At 45.4% G+C, this 17,886-nt stretch overlaps 1 protein-coding gene across 2 annotated transcripts in view; it reads left to right on the forward strand.

Moving 5' to 3' along the window:
* ARFGEF2 (ADP ribosylation factor guanine nucleotide exchange factor 2) overlaps positions 1 to 17,886 on the forward strand; it is a 93,228-nt gene that overhangs the window by 16,666 nt on the left and 58,676 nt on the right. For both annotated transcript variants that reach the window (XM_035025357.1, XM_035025356.1), the window contains exons 4-7: positions 4,695 to 4,841; positions 5,773 to 5,952; positions 6,405 to 6,639; positions 16,387 to 16,455. In XM_035025357.1, the coding sequence (XP_034881248.1) occupies positions 4,695 to 4,841; positions 5,773 to 5,952; positions 6,405 to 6,639; positions 16,387 to 16,455 (631 nt within the window). The remainder of the gene's footprint in view (positions 1 to 4,694; positions 4,842 to 5,772; positions 5,953 to 6,404; positions 6,640 to 16,386; positions 16,456 to 17,886) is intronic.

Consider the following 17,886-nt stretch of genomic DNA (forward strand, 5'->3'; position numbering starts at 1 on the left):
TATTTTATGTTCTATATTTTCCTGGAAATAATCTGTTTCTGGAACTCTGGAACGGAAACATTGACATCCTGCTCTGCTTCAGCCCACTGTCCTGACTTGAACTATAAATGTAAAAGTGTCTTCAGGCCTACGACATATGGTTAGCTCTTTTTTTTTTTAAGACTGGAAGTTCTCTGTGATTTAGTAGGTATACTCGAATTTCTTTGGTCATTTTACAAAATGCAAGCTGTGTCGTCCTTTTTACGACATTAGAAAGTGACCCAGTGCTCCCTGGAATACTGAATGAAAAATTTCATTCACTCTTCGGGGTTGTCCTTGCAAAGCCTGTTAGACTGGCTTTTCCCAGCGTGGGAGAGATGACTTCCGTCTTGGAAATGGAAGGCCAGTGTCTAAGGGCAAAGGTTGGTTTGAGCAGAATTGAAGCCAGCTGCAGACATACCCACATTCTGCCCTGGGCATTTAAAGGCATCCTTCTCTGAGCTTAGAGAGGTGATGGGATGGCAAAGGTGCTTATGGGTTTGGTTTGTCCTGAGCACAGTTAGCTTAGAGTTCCCTCTGTCCACTGACAGAAATCTAGAGAGTTCTGCTGCTGCTGCTCACTTCTACCAAAAGGTAATTTATTCCTTTATTTTATTCCTTATTCCTTCCCTTTATTCCTTCCCTTCAGCACCTGGTCTGCTGCACACTTCCCCTCCCTGCCAGGGGAGGGGCGTTAGGCTCAGTCTTGCCTTACTCAGTGCGTGATTTCCAAGGTTCCCTGGGCATATGTCAGCAACCAGATTTTTTTTTTTTTTAAATATCCTTCTAATATATTCCTATTTCTTTAATGGCAAGATTATGCACATGTACTACTGTTACTCCATTACACATATTATAAAACATACACAAATAGAACTTTCAAAAAGATAAAAAAAAAAATAGGAATAGAGTTGTAATATTTTCTTTCTATGTCCCAGTGAGGGCTGTAGGAAACCACTGGTCTCAGCTGTCCTTCGTTCATACCACAAGCATTATGTTTTAGTTCTCATTTCTAGAAAACTTCGGATTTTTAAAGCACATTTTAACATCCATTCGTAATTATAAAAGTTGTACATGACTACATTCTCTGTTAAAATTTTTTTTTTTTTTTAGAACTTTACAGATAAGGCTGAAGTCCCTTAGACCACTAGCCCCAACCCTGTACAGGTCGTGTACTTTTTTCCTTTCTTGTTCATTTTTTTTCTTGCCTATGGGTGGTAGATTTTTATTTTATGAATTTGACAAGTTTCCCTAATTTATTTGCATCTTTAGAATGTTAGTTGGATATGTGGAGTTTCTCATTTTAATAATGTTTCAGGTTGAACCACATGAAATTGTCATTCTCATGGAGTGAAAAACAGGTTTCAGGAACTTCATATGACCCAACTTAATAAAACTTTTTGTCCGTAAATAAGGAAAATAAGTCAAGGCTAGAAAGCACAGACTTGGGTCACAGATAGCTTAGCATTTATATACTGGCTTAACATGTCACTAAGACACCTGGAACAGGTTCTTTAACCTTTCCAGAGTCCGGGATCCTCAGACATAGAAAAACAATAGTGTCATTTGCCTTTGTAGGTGATGATGAGGACCAGATATGATGAGGACTCAGTGTGTTTCAAACACAAGTCAATCCTGTTTCACCCTCACAATTTCTTCCATATCTGCACTCTTCTTTATCGTTATGTATTTAATACTTTTCTTTAAAATAATTTTTAAAAAGTTTTTATTATTGAAGTATTGTTGACATATAATGTTATGTAAGTTTTAGGTATTCTCCAGCTTGCTTTTTACTTTCCACAGTGTTTTTAAGATCTAGCTATGTGGCTATGTGCATCCTTTTGACTGATGTATGATATTTTATGCCATCATTTATCTCTTCTCCTATAGAGGGGCATTGACAAATAGAGTAACAGTGAACATCCCTGTGCAGGCAGCCTCCTTGGACACAAGGGTCAATGAGTCAGCTGCCCAAAGGCCTCCCTCCTCTGCCCTCTTCCCATCTCATTGCATCAACAAGAAATAAAGCAGGAATTTCTACCCTCCATCTGTGTCACCCTCCCAGAGTCCAAGCCACCAGCATCTCCCTCCTGGACAGCTGCGGTAGCCTCCTCACTGGTCCCCTGCTTCTACTCCTGTGGCCCTCCAGCCTGTTCGCCATGCAGGAACTGGAGGGAGCCTTTAGAAATGTACCACATCATGTTAATCCAGTAACTTTCCACCCCACTCACTGTGCAAAGCACTTTCCTTAAGTGAGGTTGCCAAGCTCACTCATGCTGCTGGACCTCTGCTATGTTTCCGGGCTTTTTTCTGTGCATTTACAAAAATACACACATAGTCACATAGTTTTTATTTTCCAAAAATGAGATAATGCTATGCATTATCACTGCAACTTGTTCTTTTTAAGATGTCTACAAATCAGACAGGGCCCTGGAGATCCTAGCCAGGACTTTTGGCTTTGGTCTGCCCCTGCCCTGGAGAATATAAACTCCAGGGAAAGAAGGACCGTCTTACTCCCTGTTGTGCCTCCAGTGCCCAGGACAATATCTGGCCCAAGGAGGGGTAAGAGGGCAAAACTAGAAATCCCCAAGGATGCAGGAACTCTGCTTTCTTCTGGCCCTGTGTCACTGCACAGACACGGGAGTGAAGCCATACTTTAAAACCCTGTTCAACTTGGGGCGCCTGGGTGGCTCAGTCAGTTAAGCGTCTGCCTTTGTTTGGCTCAGGTCATGATCCCAGGGTCCTGGGATCGAGCCCCGCGTCGGGCTCCCTGCTCCATGGGAAGCCTGCTTCTCCCTCTCCCACTCCCCCTGCTTGTGTTCCCTCTCTCGCTGTGTCTCTCTGTCAAATAAATAAATCTTTAAAAAATAATAATAAATTAAATAAATAAAACCCTGTTCAACTTGAAGGGGAATGTGCTCTCTCAGGAGCCTGTAGAGGAGAGAGGATCCTTCCAATCCTTTTCCATATTTGAATTCAGCAGTGGTTCACCTCCATCCTTGCTTTGTTGCATCATTGCTGGGTTCTATGGGGCCTACTTCTCAGCATTCACATTTTAAGAGTTCAGAACCATCCCACTCATAATCTGGTGCTCCAGATGGGCTTAGGCATCCATTAGGGGTAAGGCATAAGCAATGTCAAAAACCAAAGTTCACTTACCAGGCAGCCAGTGCTGCCCACTTCGGAAGCCTGCGTGTCTAGCAGCAGGGAGGGGTTTGAGGTAAAGGGCATCTTGAGCTGTTTTTCAGAAACACATTTCAGCGCCGCCCCCACCCTCTGCACCTTCCCCACTCCTGCTCCCACCCCCTGCCCCTGTCTGGTGACTTCTGTGGTTGGACTTGATCAGCAGAGGGTGTGCAGGCCTCTCCTGCTCATTCAGTCACACGATCTGGCAGGATCATGTTCTACTCTCAGCCACTCTCTCTTCACCCGTTTTGTTCAGCTTACCGGATGGCAGTGCTTCCACGGCTAATGATGGGGGAAAAGCTGTTGAGAAATGGAGTCGGGCCTCTGCAAAGTGGCAGGTTTTCCTAGCACAGTGGTGGTGGCACAGTAGATAACCTCAGGTCCTTGTGTCACTCTGTGCGTGTAGAGGCAAGGAAATGACAAATTAGGAACCAAAAAGGACAGCATTTTAAGAAGTCTTTTAAGTCAGTGGAAGCAGAGAATGCCTTAGAATTCACATATCCTAGAGGGAGGGGTTGTGTCAGATGAGTGATTCTTTTATCTGGTCAACCTTCAAAATAACCTGGACAGCTTGGAGAAAAACACTGGTTACCAGGTTCTCCCCCAGAAGTTCTGATTCACTAGGTCTGCGTTGAGGACTGGGAATCTGCATTTGTAATGGGCCCCCTCAGGTGATTCTGAGTCTCAGCCAGGCTTGGAAATCATCCTGCCCCTGGCCTTTGCCTTCCTTTCCAGCTTTCAGATTCTCCGCAGTGAAATCCAGGTCCTAAGTGAGGGGGCACAGGCCTCTCAAAGGCAGCCCGTGTCCAAGCCAGTCAGTAGCCTGACCGAGAGGCCGTGGTCCAGGCAGCCCCCCACTTCTTCGGCCACTGGGTTGACACACGTTAGGTAATGTAGGTGTGGACTTGAGTTCCCCCTCCAGCCAAACACATTATCGGTTGTTTCTTATGTATCTTGCCTTTTAAAAAGAAAAACATATATATGGTTTTTAACAGCTCGTGAAATAATTCACATGCATACAAGTCACCCATTGAAAGTGTGCAATTCAGTGATTTTTGTACATTGGCAGAGCTGTGCAACCATCCCCACAATCTAATTGTAGACCATCTTTATCTGGGTTCATCAGCAGTCATTCCCCGTTTCCCTCTACCGGCCCCCCCCCCCCCGCCCCCAGCTCTGGGCAACCCCTGACTCCATTGTGTGTAGCTTTTGGTCCATCAGCTTTTCACACTAGTGGTTGTGTACCGGCGACCGTTCTACACCTCGCCTATTCCCTTGGACAGCTTTCACCATCCTGGGGCTTTTCTGCCATGGGAGACAGGGTGAACACTGCACCCATAGGGCGGCTGTGCCTGCCATGCCCCAGGGGAGCAGAGGGATCTGTGGGAGCCGGAAGTTAAGGTCAAGCTTACTGCCTGTCTTTTGCCGCCGTGGGCAGCCTCAGCCCTGGCCAGGCAGAACCTTGTCATCTCTGTTCTTTCTGTGTTTAGAAACTCATCGCATATGGGCACATCACCGGCAACGCCCCCGACAGCGGAGCCCCGGGGAAGCGGCTCATCGACCGCATTGTTGAAACCATTTGCAACTGTTTTCAGGGCCCTCAGACGGATGAAGGAGTTCAGTTACAAATAATTAAGGTAGTTCTGTTTGTTTGCCTGGTCTGGATTTTTAAATAAGCAAGCTAGTCTCCCCTGGGAATTTGGATTTCTAATTCGCCATGTGTTAGTTGTCTCAGGTGGTGCTGAGCTGGAACAGAAGAGTGTAAGCATCGCTTAGATCTTCTGTTAAGTGTCAGAATTTATTAGCACAGACTCAGACAGGAAAAGTGGAACCAGGTGTGTTTTCAAAGTAAACAGTTCCACTAATAACAGTGTAAATTGCTTGTCAGTTGACTCAGCTTGAAATCCTCTGGCCTTCCTCCTTGAAATTCTGGATTTCCAGTCTGCCATTTCTCAGTGGGTCCCGGATAATCTTACACCAGTCTGCCCCTGTCCTGTTGTCCTGCCCCGCCCTCCACCTCCCATTCCATTGCCCTTTCCCTGTTCCATTTCTGCTGCCAGAAGTGGTTTGGCGTGTGGTAGTACCGTCTGCTTGTCGAGAGGACAGGATCAGGATGGGTGTAGCCAGCGTTCCAGATCATAAGTCCTGACTGTGTTAGCTTTGTGCGGATGACTCCATGTTAGCTGCTCCTGAAGCTCTCTTGAAAACCCTCCAGGGAACTGGAACACTGACTGCCTATCAAAACCTGTGTACTTTGTGACTAATATAGGTGAGATCGAGTTGGAGCGGTTTCCCTCCTGAGAGAACTGCCTGTGTTTTGGCTTTTAAAAAAGTATACTGATAGCCCTCTTCACCACAACTTAATTACAGCAAATAATTTGGATTTTATAGAGTTAATAATTATCTTTAAGCTCAGAGCAGTAGGGAGTTTTGGTTTGCAGAGCCATCTTCTTAAAATTGACAAAACCAAACCAAAACAAAGCCAAACCCTGTAGAAGAGTTTGGCTGTGGGAGGATGGGAGGCAGGTGGATGTTTGTGAAGGTGAAGGTTGTGGATTTTTGTTTTAGGCTCTTCTGACGGCGGTGACATCCCCACACATTGAAATTCATGAGGGCACTATCCTGCAGACAGTCAGGACATGTTACAATATCTATTTGGCCAGCAAAAATCTCATCAATCAAACCACTGCCAAGGCTACCCTCACTCAGATGCTGAACGTCATTTTCACGCGCATGGAAAACCAAGTGGTGAGTGGTGACAGTCATCAGCTGCTGGGGGCGCGGCACATCCGATGTGTGAACGGTTTCATTTTAAAGTGCATCCCTTCTTCCTCTGAATTCTGTTTTTGTTCTTGCTTTAAAAAGCAGAGAGAGAGTCTAGCTTGGGTTTTGGAATCAGCATTCGGAATTTGCTTTGAGTTTGTCAAGAGAATTTATCTCCTTTTTAAAATGTTATTCTTCTGTTTAAAATGTTATCCTTCAGGCTGGCGTATTTTCTGGTCCTTCTCAAAATGCTGGGACCAGGTTTTTTTGAGTGTTTCTTTTTTAAGGTTTTATTATTTTTAAGTTATCTCTACACCCAACATGGGACTTGAACCCACAACCCTGACATCAAGATTCACAGGCTCCACCGACTGAGCTAGCCAAGCACCCCAGTGCTGGGAGCATTTAGATTAAATCCCTTTTTTGTTGCCTTATAGTTGCAGGAGGCCAGAGAATTGGAAAGACCAATCCCGTCAAAACCCCAGTCCCCTGTGATCCAAGCTGCAACAGTGTCCCCAAAGTTCAGTCATTTGAAGCAGAGCCAGGCACAGAGCAAACCAACGACTCCTGAAAAGACAGATTTAACCAACGGTGAACATGCCAGGAGTGGTTCCGGAAAAATGAGCTCAGAGAATGGAGATGCACCCAGAGAAAGAGGCCCATCGCTGTCAGGTACACCCTGGGCACTGTTCCTTTCCCGCCGTGCGAGGGACCCATCTATGGCTGAGGGGCAGTTGAAGGGGTCTGGTAACATCTGCAGGAAACCTCTGATAGCAGCTTGTATTTCTGGGCCTTCCCCTTCCCTGTTGCTCATCTCTTGAGGAGCACAGCCACCGAAGCGTGATGTCTGTTGTCCGGTGTCAGCTGTGTGGTTTTCTCTCAGTAGTCCCTGGAATGCAGCAAGCTACTGCTTCTTGATGTCAGCTTCAGTGCAGTGGCTTCAGTTTGGGGGTTTATCGCTCAGTAGTTAATTGTTTGGATAGTTAGTCACTCAGTGTCTGTCTTCTCTTCCCTGAGGAGGACAAGGGGACCCCCTCTGTCACGTATACACGGGATCTCTGCACCTTGCTCAGAGCCTGGCAGCTAGTGGCTACTCAGAGACATCTCTGGAAGGAGCAAAGAAGGTGGGAGGGTGGGCGGACATACAGATAGACAGACAGACAGCTTTGTTTTCTTCTCCGGTGATGCAGTACATTACATGTTTTTACTTGATTTTTTAAATGAAAGAGACATCCCACACCTGATTATAGTCTTAAATTAACATTAGGTAAGAAATGGTGGATTGGGTTATCGTAAGATTATTTCAGAATGTTTGCATGTTTCCCTGGGCAGGTTGTATGAATCAGTTCTCAAATTCATATTTTTTTCAGGAGTGTACCTTCCCAAGTGATTTTTGTGCAGTTCTTCACTCTAGCTGCTTGGTCTGTATGAAATACCTGACCCCTCTTTATACTTCATCTCATCTCTTCTGTCCCCCCCTTTTTTTTTTTTTTTAAAGATTTTATTTATTTGACAGAAAGAGACACAGCGAGAGAGGGAACACAAGCAGGGGGAGTGGGAGAGGGAGAAGCAGGCTTCCCGCCGAGCAGGGAGCCCGATGCGGGGCTCGATCCCAGGACCCTGGGATCATGACCTGAGCCGAAGGCAGACGCTTAACGACTGAGCCACCCAGGCGCCCCGTCCCCTTATTGACAACAGCTGGCGTTGGTAGTATGTTCTGTGAGAGGACACGTGTGTGAGCAGCTTTTGTTCTTCTATTATTTATCAGCGTGCGTGGCATACACAGGAACAGACCAAGTGCTGTTGCTGGAAGGTTTTTCTGTATCCGTTTACTCAAGGAAAGGACAAAAGAGAAAGTTGCCACCAAGAATGGTACGGGTCTCCGGGTGAGCACAGAGTTGCTGTCTCAGTCCTGCGGTCCTGTGTCTCAGGGGAGGTGCTCAGAAACTCCTGGCCCACCCTCTAGATCTTTCGCCATCTTTGCTTTCCTAAACTCTCAGGGCCAGGTTTTTACTGTAACCCTTAATCAGGCCGTGGTCAGTCAATAAATATTAATATTTAAACACTTGGTATGTAGTAAGCATAACTGTACAGATAAAAACGCAGATCTCTATAGCTGCATCAGAGTGTTTCCCCTACAGCCCATTTCCTACGTGGCAGCCAAAGTGATCTCTTAAAAGCATGAATTAGATCACAGCCCCCCTCTGCTTAAACCCCTTTTGTAATTTCCCGTGGGATCCCATTCAGAGTGAAATCTGTGCCTGCCCTGCCCCATGGCTTCCGAGGCAGTGTGTGACCTGGCCCCTGCCCGCCTCTCCATCCCCTCTTACACCTCTTTCCCCCGTATTGACTGCACAGTGTGCCTTGGGAGTGCCATGCTTGCTGTTGGTGCCTTTGCACTTCCTGTCCCCCCAGTTTATCTTCAGGTCTCTCAGTTCATACTGATCACCCTCTCTGCAGCTCCCACATTTCTGCCCTATCAGCCTCTTTTATTTTTTTCATAGCGCTTATCACTACCTGAGATCACTGAAGAGTTTATGTTTACTTATTACCAGGCTGAGATCTGGACCACTCTGTTCACCACTATATCCCCAACACTGGCATGGTGCCCAGCATTCATGGCAGACACTCAGTAAATACATTTTTTTTGAATGAATGGGGGAAAAAAAGCTTGACTTCTAAAAGATGGTTTTGCAAAAACACAGTAACTTAAAATTCTGCTGTAAAACAAAGAGTGATTTGCACTTAGTATATTGCTGTGGGTTTTGTTGCCAGTACTTGGTGCCCCCCACCCCCTGCCGCACGGCTTCTCCCAGGAATATGGGAATCAGACTGCCTATAACAATCAAATAGCAAACCCGCAAATAGTGGGTTGGAACGGAAGTGTGCTGTTACCCTTAAAAAGAGTGAGTGGCTTCAGGTTCTCAAGATGTGGCTCTAAAGAAAGGACGGTTCTTCAGAAGAAGGGATTGAGCAGCCTTGGAAGCCAAGGAGAAAGGATAACCCAAGAGACAGGTGGCGGAGATGTCCACGCAGGGAGACGGTGCCCTGGGCTGGAATCCAGGCTGTCGAGACCCACTGAGAGGCCTGGGCTCCAGTGCCTCTGTGACGGAGGGGACACACCCTGCCCTTCTGTGGGGTCCGTCCTGTAGTCATCACGTCCTGAAGCCACCCCTCACTGGCCAGTCACTGTGCCGGGCACCGTGCTCGCTAACTGGGCACTCGACATACATTTTCCTATTTATTTACTTTTATTTTTATTTTTTTTAAGAGGTATTCATCTATTTTAGAGACAGTGCAAGAGTGGGAGGGGCAGAGGGAGAGAGTCCCAAGCAGACTCTGCGCTGAGTACAGAACCCTAGATGGGGTTTGATCCCAGGACCCTGAGGTCATGACCTCAGCCAAAATCAAGAGGCAGACACTTAACCGACTGCACCACCCAGGCACCCCTACGTTTTCCTATTTAATTTACTGAGAACCCTCCCCACGGCCTTCCTGGGATCATTTGCCTCCCAGTGAAATTTGCGTAGATGGAGACGGTTCACCAACAGACTTGAGCATCTCTTTTCCCTTTACTAGTTTTTCATCCTAAGTTGATAAATCAACAGTCAGTTCATAAGTCTTATCAAGCCTGTCCAAGACATGGATTAAATTGCTCTGTGTAAACTTACAAAATAGATTTTTGAGCCTGAGACATTCTAGCTTATATGAGTTTGGGGGCACAGCCAGCAGTCTTCCCTAGAGGACCCCACCCCATTTGTCCATTCACACTCCTCCTCATTGCCTGGCTATTCTTGTCAGTTTTTTTAAAAAAACAGCTTTATTGAGATAAAATTTGTGTACCATAAATTCAGCTTTTTTAAAATGTACAATTCAATTATTTTTAGTACATTCACAGAGTTGTGCAGTCATCACCATAGTCAATTTTAGAACATTTTAATTACACCCAAAAGAAATCCTGTGCCCAGAAACTGTCACTTCCATTTTCTTTTTTTTTTTTTAAGATCATTTTTAAGATTTTGACTCCCAACATGCATGAGACATTAGCGTTTTTACATTCATATAGATAATGAGTATTGTAGGTACACAAATACCTGTGTGTTTAAGGATTTCTTAGCTCATTTTTTCTTCTTGGATCTCATTCTTTAAGAGAAAAAAAACGCAATTCTTAAGTATTCTAAAATAGAGCAAAGTCATCCTCCTTCAGCCAATATGGAGATTCTTTCTTTTTTTATTCTTTTTTTTTTTTTAAGATTTTATTTATCTATTTGACAGAGAGAGACACAGCGAGAGAGGGAACACAAGCAGGGGGAGTGGGAGAGGGAGAAGCAGGCCTCCCGCAGAGCAGGGAGCCCGATGCGGGGCTCGATCCCAGGACCCTGGGATCATGACCTGAGCCGAAGGCAGACGCTTAACGACTGAGCCACCCAGGTGCCCCCAGTATGGAGATTCTGATTGGACAGCCTGGTTTCAGATCATGACTCTACGGTGTAGTAGCTCTGTGACCTTGAGTGAAATCTTTAACCCCTCTGAGCCTCAGAGTCCTCATCTGTAAAATGAGGCCACAGCTAGTACCTATCCTACAGGTTTGTAAGAATTACATGAGAGCAGTGTCTGGCACTTGGACCTGTGTGTTTGCTTTTGTGTTACTAGCTTTCAAATAAGCTTCCGCTTAAAAAAATGAATTAAAGAGAAAGAGCGAATAGTTAAGATGGTAATCAGATGTGAAGGTGGTGGGAACAGTGCGAACAGTGCATAGAATAAAGGGAGCCTGTTTTCCATGTTAGCAATCCAAGATCCTCTGCTTTAGGAATTTCAGTATTTTTTATGGACAAAACAAAAATTGTCTCAGACAACACTTCATAAAAATAACAAAATGTACCCCCAGGACCCCCTCCTTTCTGACACAGCCTGCCTTGCTGGACGGCTCCAGCTCAGGGTTTTACGACCTCTGTGTTAGCTGCTTGTTGGACATTTACTTTGCAACAGTAGGTTGCCTAAGTGTTTCTTCCGTCGAGGAACCGTTTTGGCGTGTGGCTGGAATGTGACAGCAAACAGCTCTGTTCCCTGATTTTTTTTCCCTTTAGTACTCTTGCATATTACCAAGTGCTTGGACATTGGACACAACCAAACCCAGTTTCTAGGAAACAGGCATGCCACATTTTATTGTCACCGTGTGTTCACATTTGTTCCCCCCAGTTCCACATCTGCCTCCTCCTGCTGTTTTTTCCCTAGTTCTGTAGTGTGCAGCATAACACAGTTATTATCCCAGCTAGAATGTAAGCACTGTGAGGATAAGGATCTTTGTTTTAAACAGTGATGTAGGGACGCCTGGGTGGCTCAGTCAGTTAAGCGTCTGCCTTCAGCTCAGGTCATGATCCCAGGGTCCTGGGATCGAGTCCCGCATCGGGCTCCCTGCTCCGCGGGGAGCCTGCTTCTCCCTCTGCCTCTGCCTCTCTCTCTCTCTCTAGCTCTCATGAATAAATAAATAAAATCTTAAAAAAAAAAAAAAAAAAAAAACAGCGGTGTAGTCCACATGCCTGGAACAGTGCCAAACATGCAGGCACTCAATTTGTTGATGGAATGAATGAGTGAATGCATCTTACTCCATCTACCCCATCCCCCATGGTCCCCGCTTCACTGGACAGAAAACAGGGTTGTGGGAGGGTGTGTCTCAGATTCCTTAAATTTTTTCCCCATTATTCTTAGCATGTAACTTGCATCCTCCAGGTTACCTCATGGTTCCAGATGCTATCATGTCCTTCTGCAGGAAGGAGGGAGAGGTTGGGACTCATGGACTCCCAGCTGAGTCATGCCCCTTCCTAAGGAGCCTTCCCGGAAGCCCATGTAATCCCCAGTAATTTATGCTTTACCCCTCATTGGCTAGAACTTGGTCACCTGGCCACCCTTTTTGCTGGGATGGCCAGGAAATACAGGAACAGCCCCTTCCCAAACAAAATTAGAGCTCTGTAAGGACTCAGGGTATGAGTCAGTAATTGGCAATACCCACCACAGGGGTGGTTCTCCTGCTGGCTAGGAAGGGAATGGCAGCAGGGGTTTCTTTTATCTGAACATATGCAAGGTGACCCTCTTATTTTGCTTAGGGACAGAGTTTGTGACATAGCCAATCAGTAATGGCCAGGTGGTGACTGCTGGACGTCCTAGGGAATCAGCATATTCTGAACCTTGCAAGGATTTGGTTTGGTTTGGTTTTCTAACATTTTGACAGCATGCTTGAAACTTAAATATAGCAGACTTCTTAGTGGTTATTATATCATTCAGGAAGACCTCTTCTGAGACCTACCCCAGGCTGACATGTCAACAAGGGAAGCAGGGCAGGGGTACTGTGGGGAGTCATGCTTCATCTGGGCCTCTTTAGGGGCTCTTCAGCCGCAGCTCCCTCTTCTTTTGGAATTAGGGCTTCCTCACTGTCCCACCCCTTCCTGGCCTGAGAATATTTTGATTTTGCACAGGTGCTATTATGGATCCAGCCTGTCAAGGAACATGAGTTAAACACTGTTACTCCTCCAAAAAATGATGGTCCTGGTGCTGTTGAAATGCGAAAACTCCAGAGAGGGAAAAGGAAGATCCCTGGAGAAATGGACATTTTTTTTTCTCTTTAGAATGAAAAATAGTGATGGCTTTAAATAACTGAAACTGCCTTCCGTGTGGTTAGTGGGCAATTTCTTGTCTGGTTTTTTGTTTGTTATTTTTTTTGACAGAGTGAGTGGGGGGTGTGGTGGGCAGAGGGAGAGAGAGAATCTCAAGCAGACTTCATGTCCAGCGTGGAGTCCAACGTGGGGCTCAGTCTCACGAACTGAGCCGAAATCAAGAGATGCTTAACTGACTGAACCACCCAGGTGCCCCTAGTTGGGAAACTTCAATATGGACTTAGTCTCCAGAGCCAGGCAAGTGGCAGAAATGAGAAGGCCTTGGGGTGCCTGGGTGGCTAAGTTGGATAAGGGGCCAACTCTTGATTTCGGCTCAGCTCATGACCTCGGAGTCCTGGGATCGAGCCCTACGTCAGGCTCTGCGCTCGTTGGGGAGTTTGCTTCTCTCTCTCTCCTCTCCCTCTGGCCCTCCCCACCCCCCCACTCATGCATGTGCTCTATCTCTCTCTCTAAAATAAATCTTTTAAAAAGGCATGTGATGTGATCAGCACTGGGTGTTATATGCAACTAACGAATCATTGAACATTATGTCAAAAACTAATGATGTACTATATGTTGGCTAATTGAATTTAACTTAAAAAAAAAAAAAAGACATAAGAGGGCCTCTCTCATGAGGGCATCATGAATGTCTTAGCACAATCATACTCTACGGGCCAAAGAAAAATTAACACTTGAGTCCTCACTCTTCAAGCACCATTTTAAATGCTCTCTGGGTATTATTTTATTGAATTCTCACAAAGCCCCATGACGTAAGTGCTGTTGAAATCATCCTTGTTCACTACGGAGGGAACTGAGGCTTGGAGAGGTGACGTGACGTAAGTCCCCACATTGAGAAGTGGCAGAGCAGGGACCTGAACCAGACACACTGGCTCCGGAGCCTTCACTCTTCCTCACTGTGTTGAAGTCACTTCCACAAGGGAGTATTTTCTCTCTGATGTCTTTCAGACACCCAACCCTGTCAGTGTCCCATTTTCCCCACTCTTGACAGACCTTTGTCGCTTTTGTGCTCACTGTAATGACACCTGTCCTCAGTGGCAAGGACCGAGGCACCAGGACATCTGTAGAGTTCACGCCCTGGCTAAAGGGGGCAGCTGCTCCTGGTTCCAGCCACTGTGGCCTGGTGTAGCCGGATAATCTTTTTCTTGATAGAAACTAGATCTGAATTTTTATGACACATCTCCCAATTTTTTAAGTGTTCGCAGCTAATTCAAATTAAAAAAAAAAACAGTCTATAAGCACAACCAGTGAAACAATCAACAGAGTTTAAATGCATCCCGTGGAATGGGAGAAAATATTTGCAAACCATATATTTGATAAGGGGTAAGTATCCAAAATATACAAGGAACTTCTACAAATCAGTAGGAAAAAACAAATAACCCATTAAAAAATGGACAAAGGACCTGAATAGACAATTCTCAAAAGAAGACATACAAATGGCCAACAAATACTTAAAAAGGTTTCACTAATCATCAGGGGAATGCAAATCAAAACCACAATGAGATATCCCCTCACCCCTGTCAAAATGACTGTTATCGGAAAGATGAAAGACAAGCGCTAGGGAGCATGTGGAGAGAAGGGAGCCCTTGTGCCCTGTTCCAGGAATGTAAATTGGTACAGCCGATAGGGAAATCAGTATGGAGGTTCCTCAGAAAATTAAAAATAGAACTACTTTATGATCGAGTAGTCTTATTTCTAAGAGAATGTAATCAGGATCTTGACGAGATCGTCTGCACTCCCCTGTTCAGCATTATTCACAATGGCTAAGATGTGGAAATAATGTGAATGTCAAAAGATGAATGGATAACGCACACACTGAAATATTATTCGGCCTTAAAAAAAAAAAAAGAAGGAAATCCTGCCATTTGTAACAACATGGATGGACCTGGAGGGCCTTATGCTAAGTGAAAGAAGCCAGTCATAAAAGGACAAATACTGCATGATTCCATGTATATGAGGTGTCTAGAGGAGTCAGATTTGTTGACACAATGTAGAAGGGTGGTTAGAGAAATGGGGAGATACCGGTCGGGGGTACAGAGTGTGGAGTTCTAGGGATGCAATGTGTAGCAGTGTGACCGTACTTAACAGTCCTGTGCTGTATGCTTGAAATTTGCCAAGTGTAGATCTTACGTGTTCTCACCACACGCAAGAAAGGAAGATAAACGGTAACCGTGTAAGGTGACAGAGTGTTAATTAGCTTGATTGCGGTGACCGTTTCACAGTGTATACATACATCAAATCATCGAGTTGTGCCCAAGTATATACAAGTCTTAATTGTCGATTATACCTCAGTAAAACTGGGGGGGGGGTGGAAGCAGTGCACAGGCTAAAGAGCGCCTACCTGCAGATCAGGTATACTCGGCAGCCTCCACCTCCAACCTCTGATCCATCTCCCGCAGCTCACCCTATGACACGCATTCAGCATGCTGGTATTTCTCAGGGGTTGGAATGTACGGTAGAGACTAGCCGGTGTCGTCATCATTGTATTAAATTGTGGCATTGGAGAATGTTGGACCTGGAAAGGAACTTGGAAATACCTTGTCACATGTAGATGAGATGGGTTTAGGCGGCTCGTTGGTAAACGGTGTTTAATAGTTACACATTGATTTTAACATACATTCGGAAAATTGGCGCATGAAGCCTGCGGTCTTGGGAATGTTCTTGCCTGAGGTGAGGCCGCGTGAAGAGCACTGGTAACTGTGCATGTGTGACGTACTGATACTCATGATGGTGAGAACGGCAAACGTGACAAAGGTGGCCTGAGAGCACCTGAAGTGTGCTCACACACCCATCTAGTCTAAACCACGTTGTTCAGACAAAGACATGGGTGCAAGGAGATTGTAACCGTGGCCGCCGGCTTTCCTAACTTCCGTTCGAGTTCTTTTTCGCCCTCTAAGAAAAGCATGCAACATCCACGTTTTCCACAGAGATCCCATCTAAATAGTTATTGTGGTTTTACTTGTCAGTCGTACTTCAGAAGCTTGGGGGGCAAATAAATAGTTTGGGTGGGTCAGCTGCTCAGTGGAAATGAAAATACTTTGTACTGCTCTCCAGGACCTTGTGGATTAAACACAGAACTCATAAAAATAGGGGCTTGATTGAAAGGCCTCATTTGGGAAGAATTTGAAGGCTTATTTTGGTTCTGTTTAATGTGGTGGCCTTTTTGGTCAATGTGATGTTTGAGAAATCACGCATGTTTACTCCTTAAAGTCTAGTCCAGGACTGTTGACTCGTTCTCCCGAAACAACTGGTGCCGAAGCTCTTCCACTTAAGCAGTTAACAGTTGACAGAACAATTCGATTTAAAATGCAGTAAATCCTCAGCTACCGCATTAGAAGTGTCATGCTGAGCTCTGGGTTGTTCTGAGTGTGGAGGAAGCGAAGCAGCAGGAGGTGTGTCACTTCCCAAGGCTCTGGGGTGCCTGAGGTGAAGGCACAAGAGAAAGCTTCATCTTTTGTTCTGCTGAGAAGCGTAGCTGAGTAAAATCCAGCTCCTGCCTCCACCTCGGGGGTGGTGGAGAGGGCTTTAGGAAGGAAGAGGGATCCACAGAGGGAAACTCAAAGTCCTAGCAGATGCTGCCTCAGAGTTTCCAGATTGCACAGGACTCGTTTTCTTTTGGCATTATCAGATTTGGCTTTGGAGAGGACTTGTTTGCCCTGTTTGCCTCCTGGATGTGACCTCCTTCTCCCCCTTCCTTTGCTTTCCTGGGAAATACCCACATGTTCGTGTTTGTGTCTTTGGGTGTGTGTAGGGACTGATGACGGAGCCCAGGAGGTGGTGAAGGAGATCTTAGAAGATGTGGTCACATGTGCTGTTAAAGGTAAGACCTCCTCGCTGCTCTAAAAAAGTCCTTGGCCAGATAATTTTAGTGGTGGAGTGCCCACCCCCAGTGAAGTCATGGAAACTGAGTCTGCTTGTATCTGCCCGTCTTTCATGTGGAATTCAGAAATATCCAAAAAAGATATTTCTAAATATCTAAAAAAGAAGTATCTTTTTAGTGATTAATTTTATTCTCATTGGGGCTGGGTTCAAGCACAGTCTGACGATGCTACAATGGGGTGCTCCACGTGGAAGACAGAGGCAACTCCCAGATAGATCCAGCTTTTTGCAGGAGTGGCCGTGTGTCCTGAGGTGGTGCCTGGTGCTGCTGCGTGTCGGTGGCCAGCCACTGATGGGTCACGGCGACAGTCCTCACGTTAGCGGGTTCAGAGGCGCAGGGAAGATTGGCTCGTTTTGTTAGACTTCATTCATAGTTCCCTCTGTTTTATGGTGTCGTTTCAGTGGAATTAAACTTGTAGAGCTCCGAATGACCATTGGAGAGAGTTTTTTCTTTGTTTTTGCCCCAAATCTTAGGTAAACGGCTGTGTGTTGTACACTTGACTCCAGTGTCAATAAACCATTAATGGGTCAAGAAATCATTAATTTAGCAGGGGGTTACAATCAGCATTTCTTTTTTTTTTTAAGATTTTATTTATTTATTTGAGAGAGAGAGAGAGAGAGCACAAGCAAGGGTAGGGGCAGAGGGAGAAGGAGAAGCAAACTCCCTGCTGAGCAGGGAGCCCAATGTGAGTATTCGATCCCAGGACCCTGGGATCATGACCCGAGCCAAAGGCAGACACTTAACCAACTGAGCCACCAAGGCGCCCCAGGGGTCATGATTTTTAAAATGTTTTTTTTTTTTTTTTAAAGATTTTATTTATTTATTTGACAGAGAGAGACAGCGCGAGAGAGAACACAAGCAGGGGGAGTGGGAGAGGGAGAAGCAGGCTTCCCGCGGAGCAGGGATCCTGATGCGGGGCTCGATCCCAGGACCCTGGGATCATGACCCGAGCCGAAGGCAGACGCTTAACGACTGAGCCACCCAGGCACCCCTTAAAATGTATTTCTTAGGATGGGTCACAAAGAAGTTTTTGACCCGCTGACCCACTGTGAAGTTGCTTTAGGTTACTGCCAATCTGTATTCATAGATTTCATTATTTATTTAATGTGGAATTAAATAAAATTACTTAATAAAATGTAGAAATATACGTTCTGGTAGCAATGTCTTTAAAATAGAATAATTTTAATTCTTTGTCTTTCCCTTTTTTATGTGGCTGCCAGGAAGCTCAGGTCTACTTTGTTTTTTTTCCCGTGTGACTGAGGTCTTCTGTCGTAACTGCCAACTCTTTTCATTTACATGGCTCTTCTCTAACCCCTATATTAGTGGAGCTTTTTAAAAATTGGTGCTTTTCATGTTTAGCTGCTTCTAGCC

Source organism: Mirounga leonina, unplaced genomic scaffold (genome assembly GCF_011800145.1).
Source record: "Mirounga leonina isolate KUSES-001 unplaced genomic scaffold, KU_Mleo_1.0 Mir_195, whole genome shotgun sequence".
Taxonomy (NCBI): domain Eukaryota; kingdom Metazoa; phylum Chordata; class Mammalia; order Carnivora; family Phocidae; genus Mirounga; species Mirounga leonina.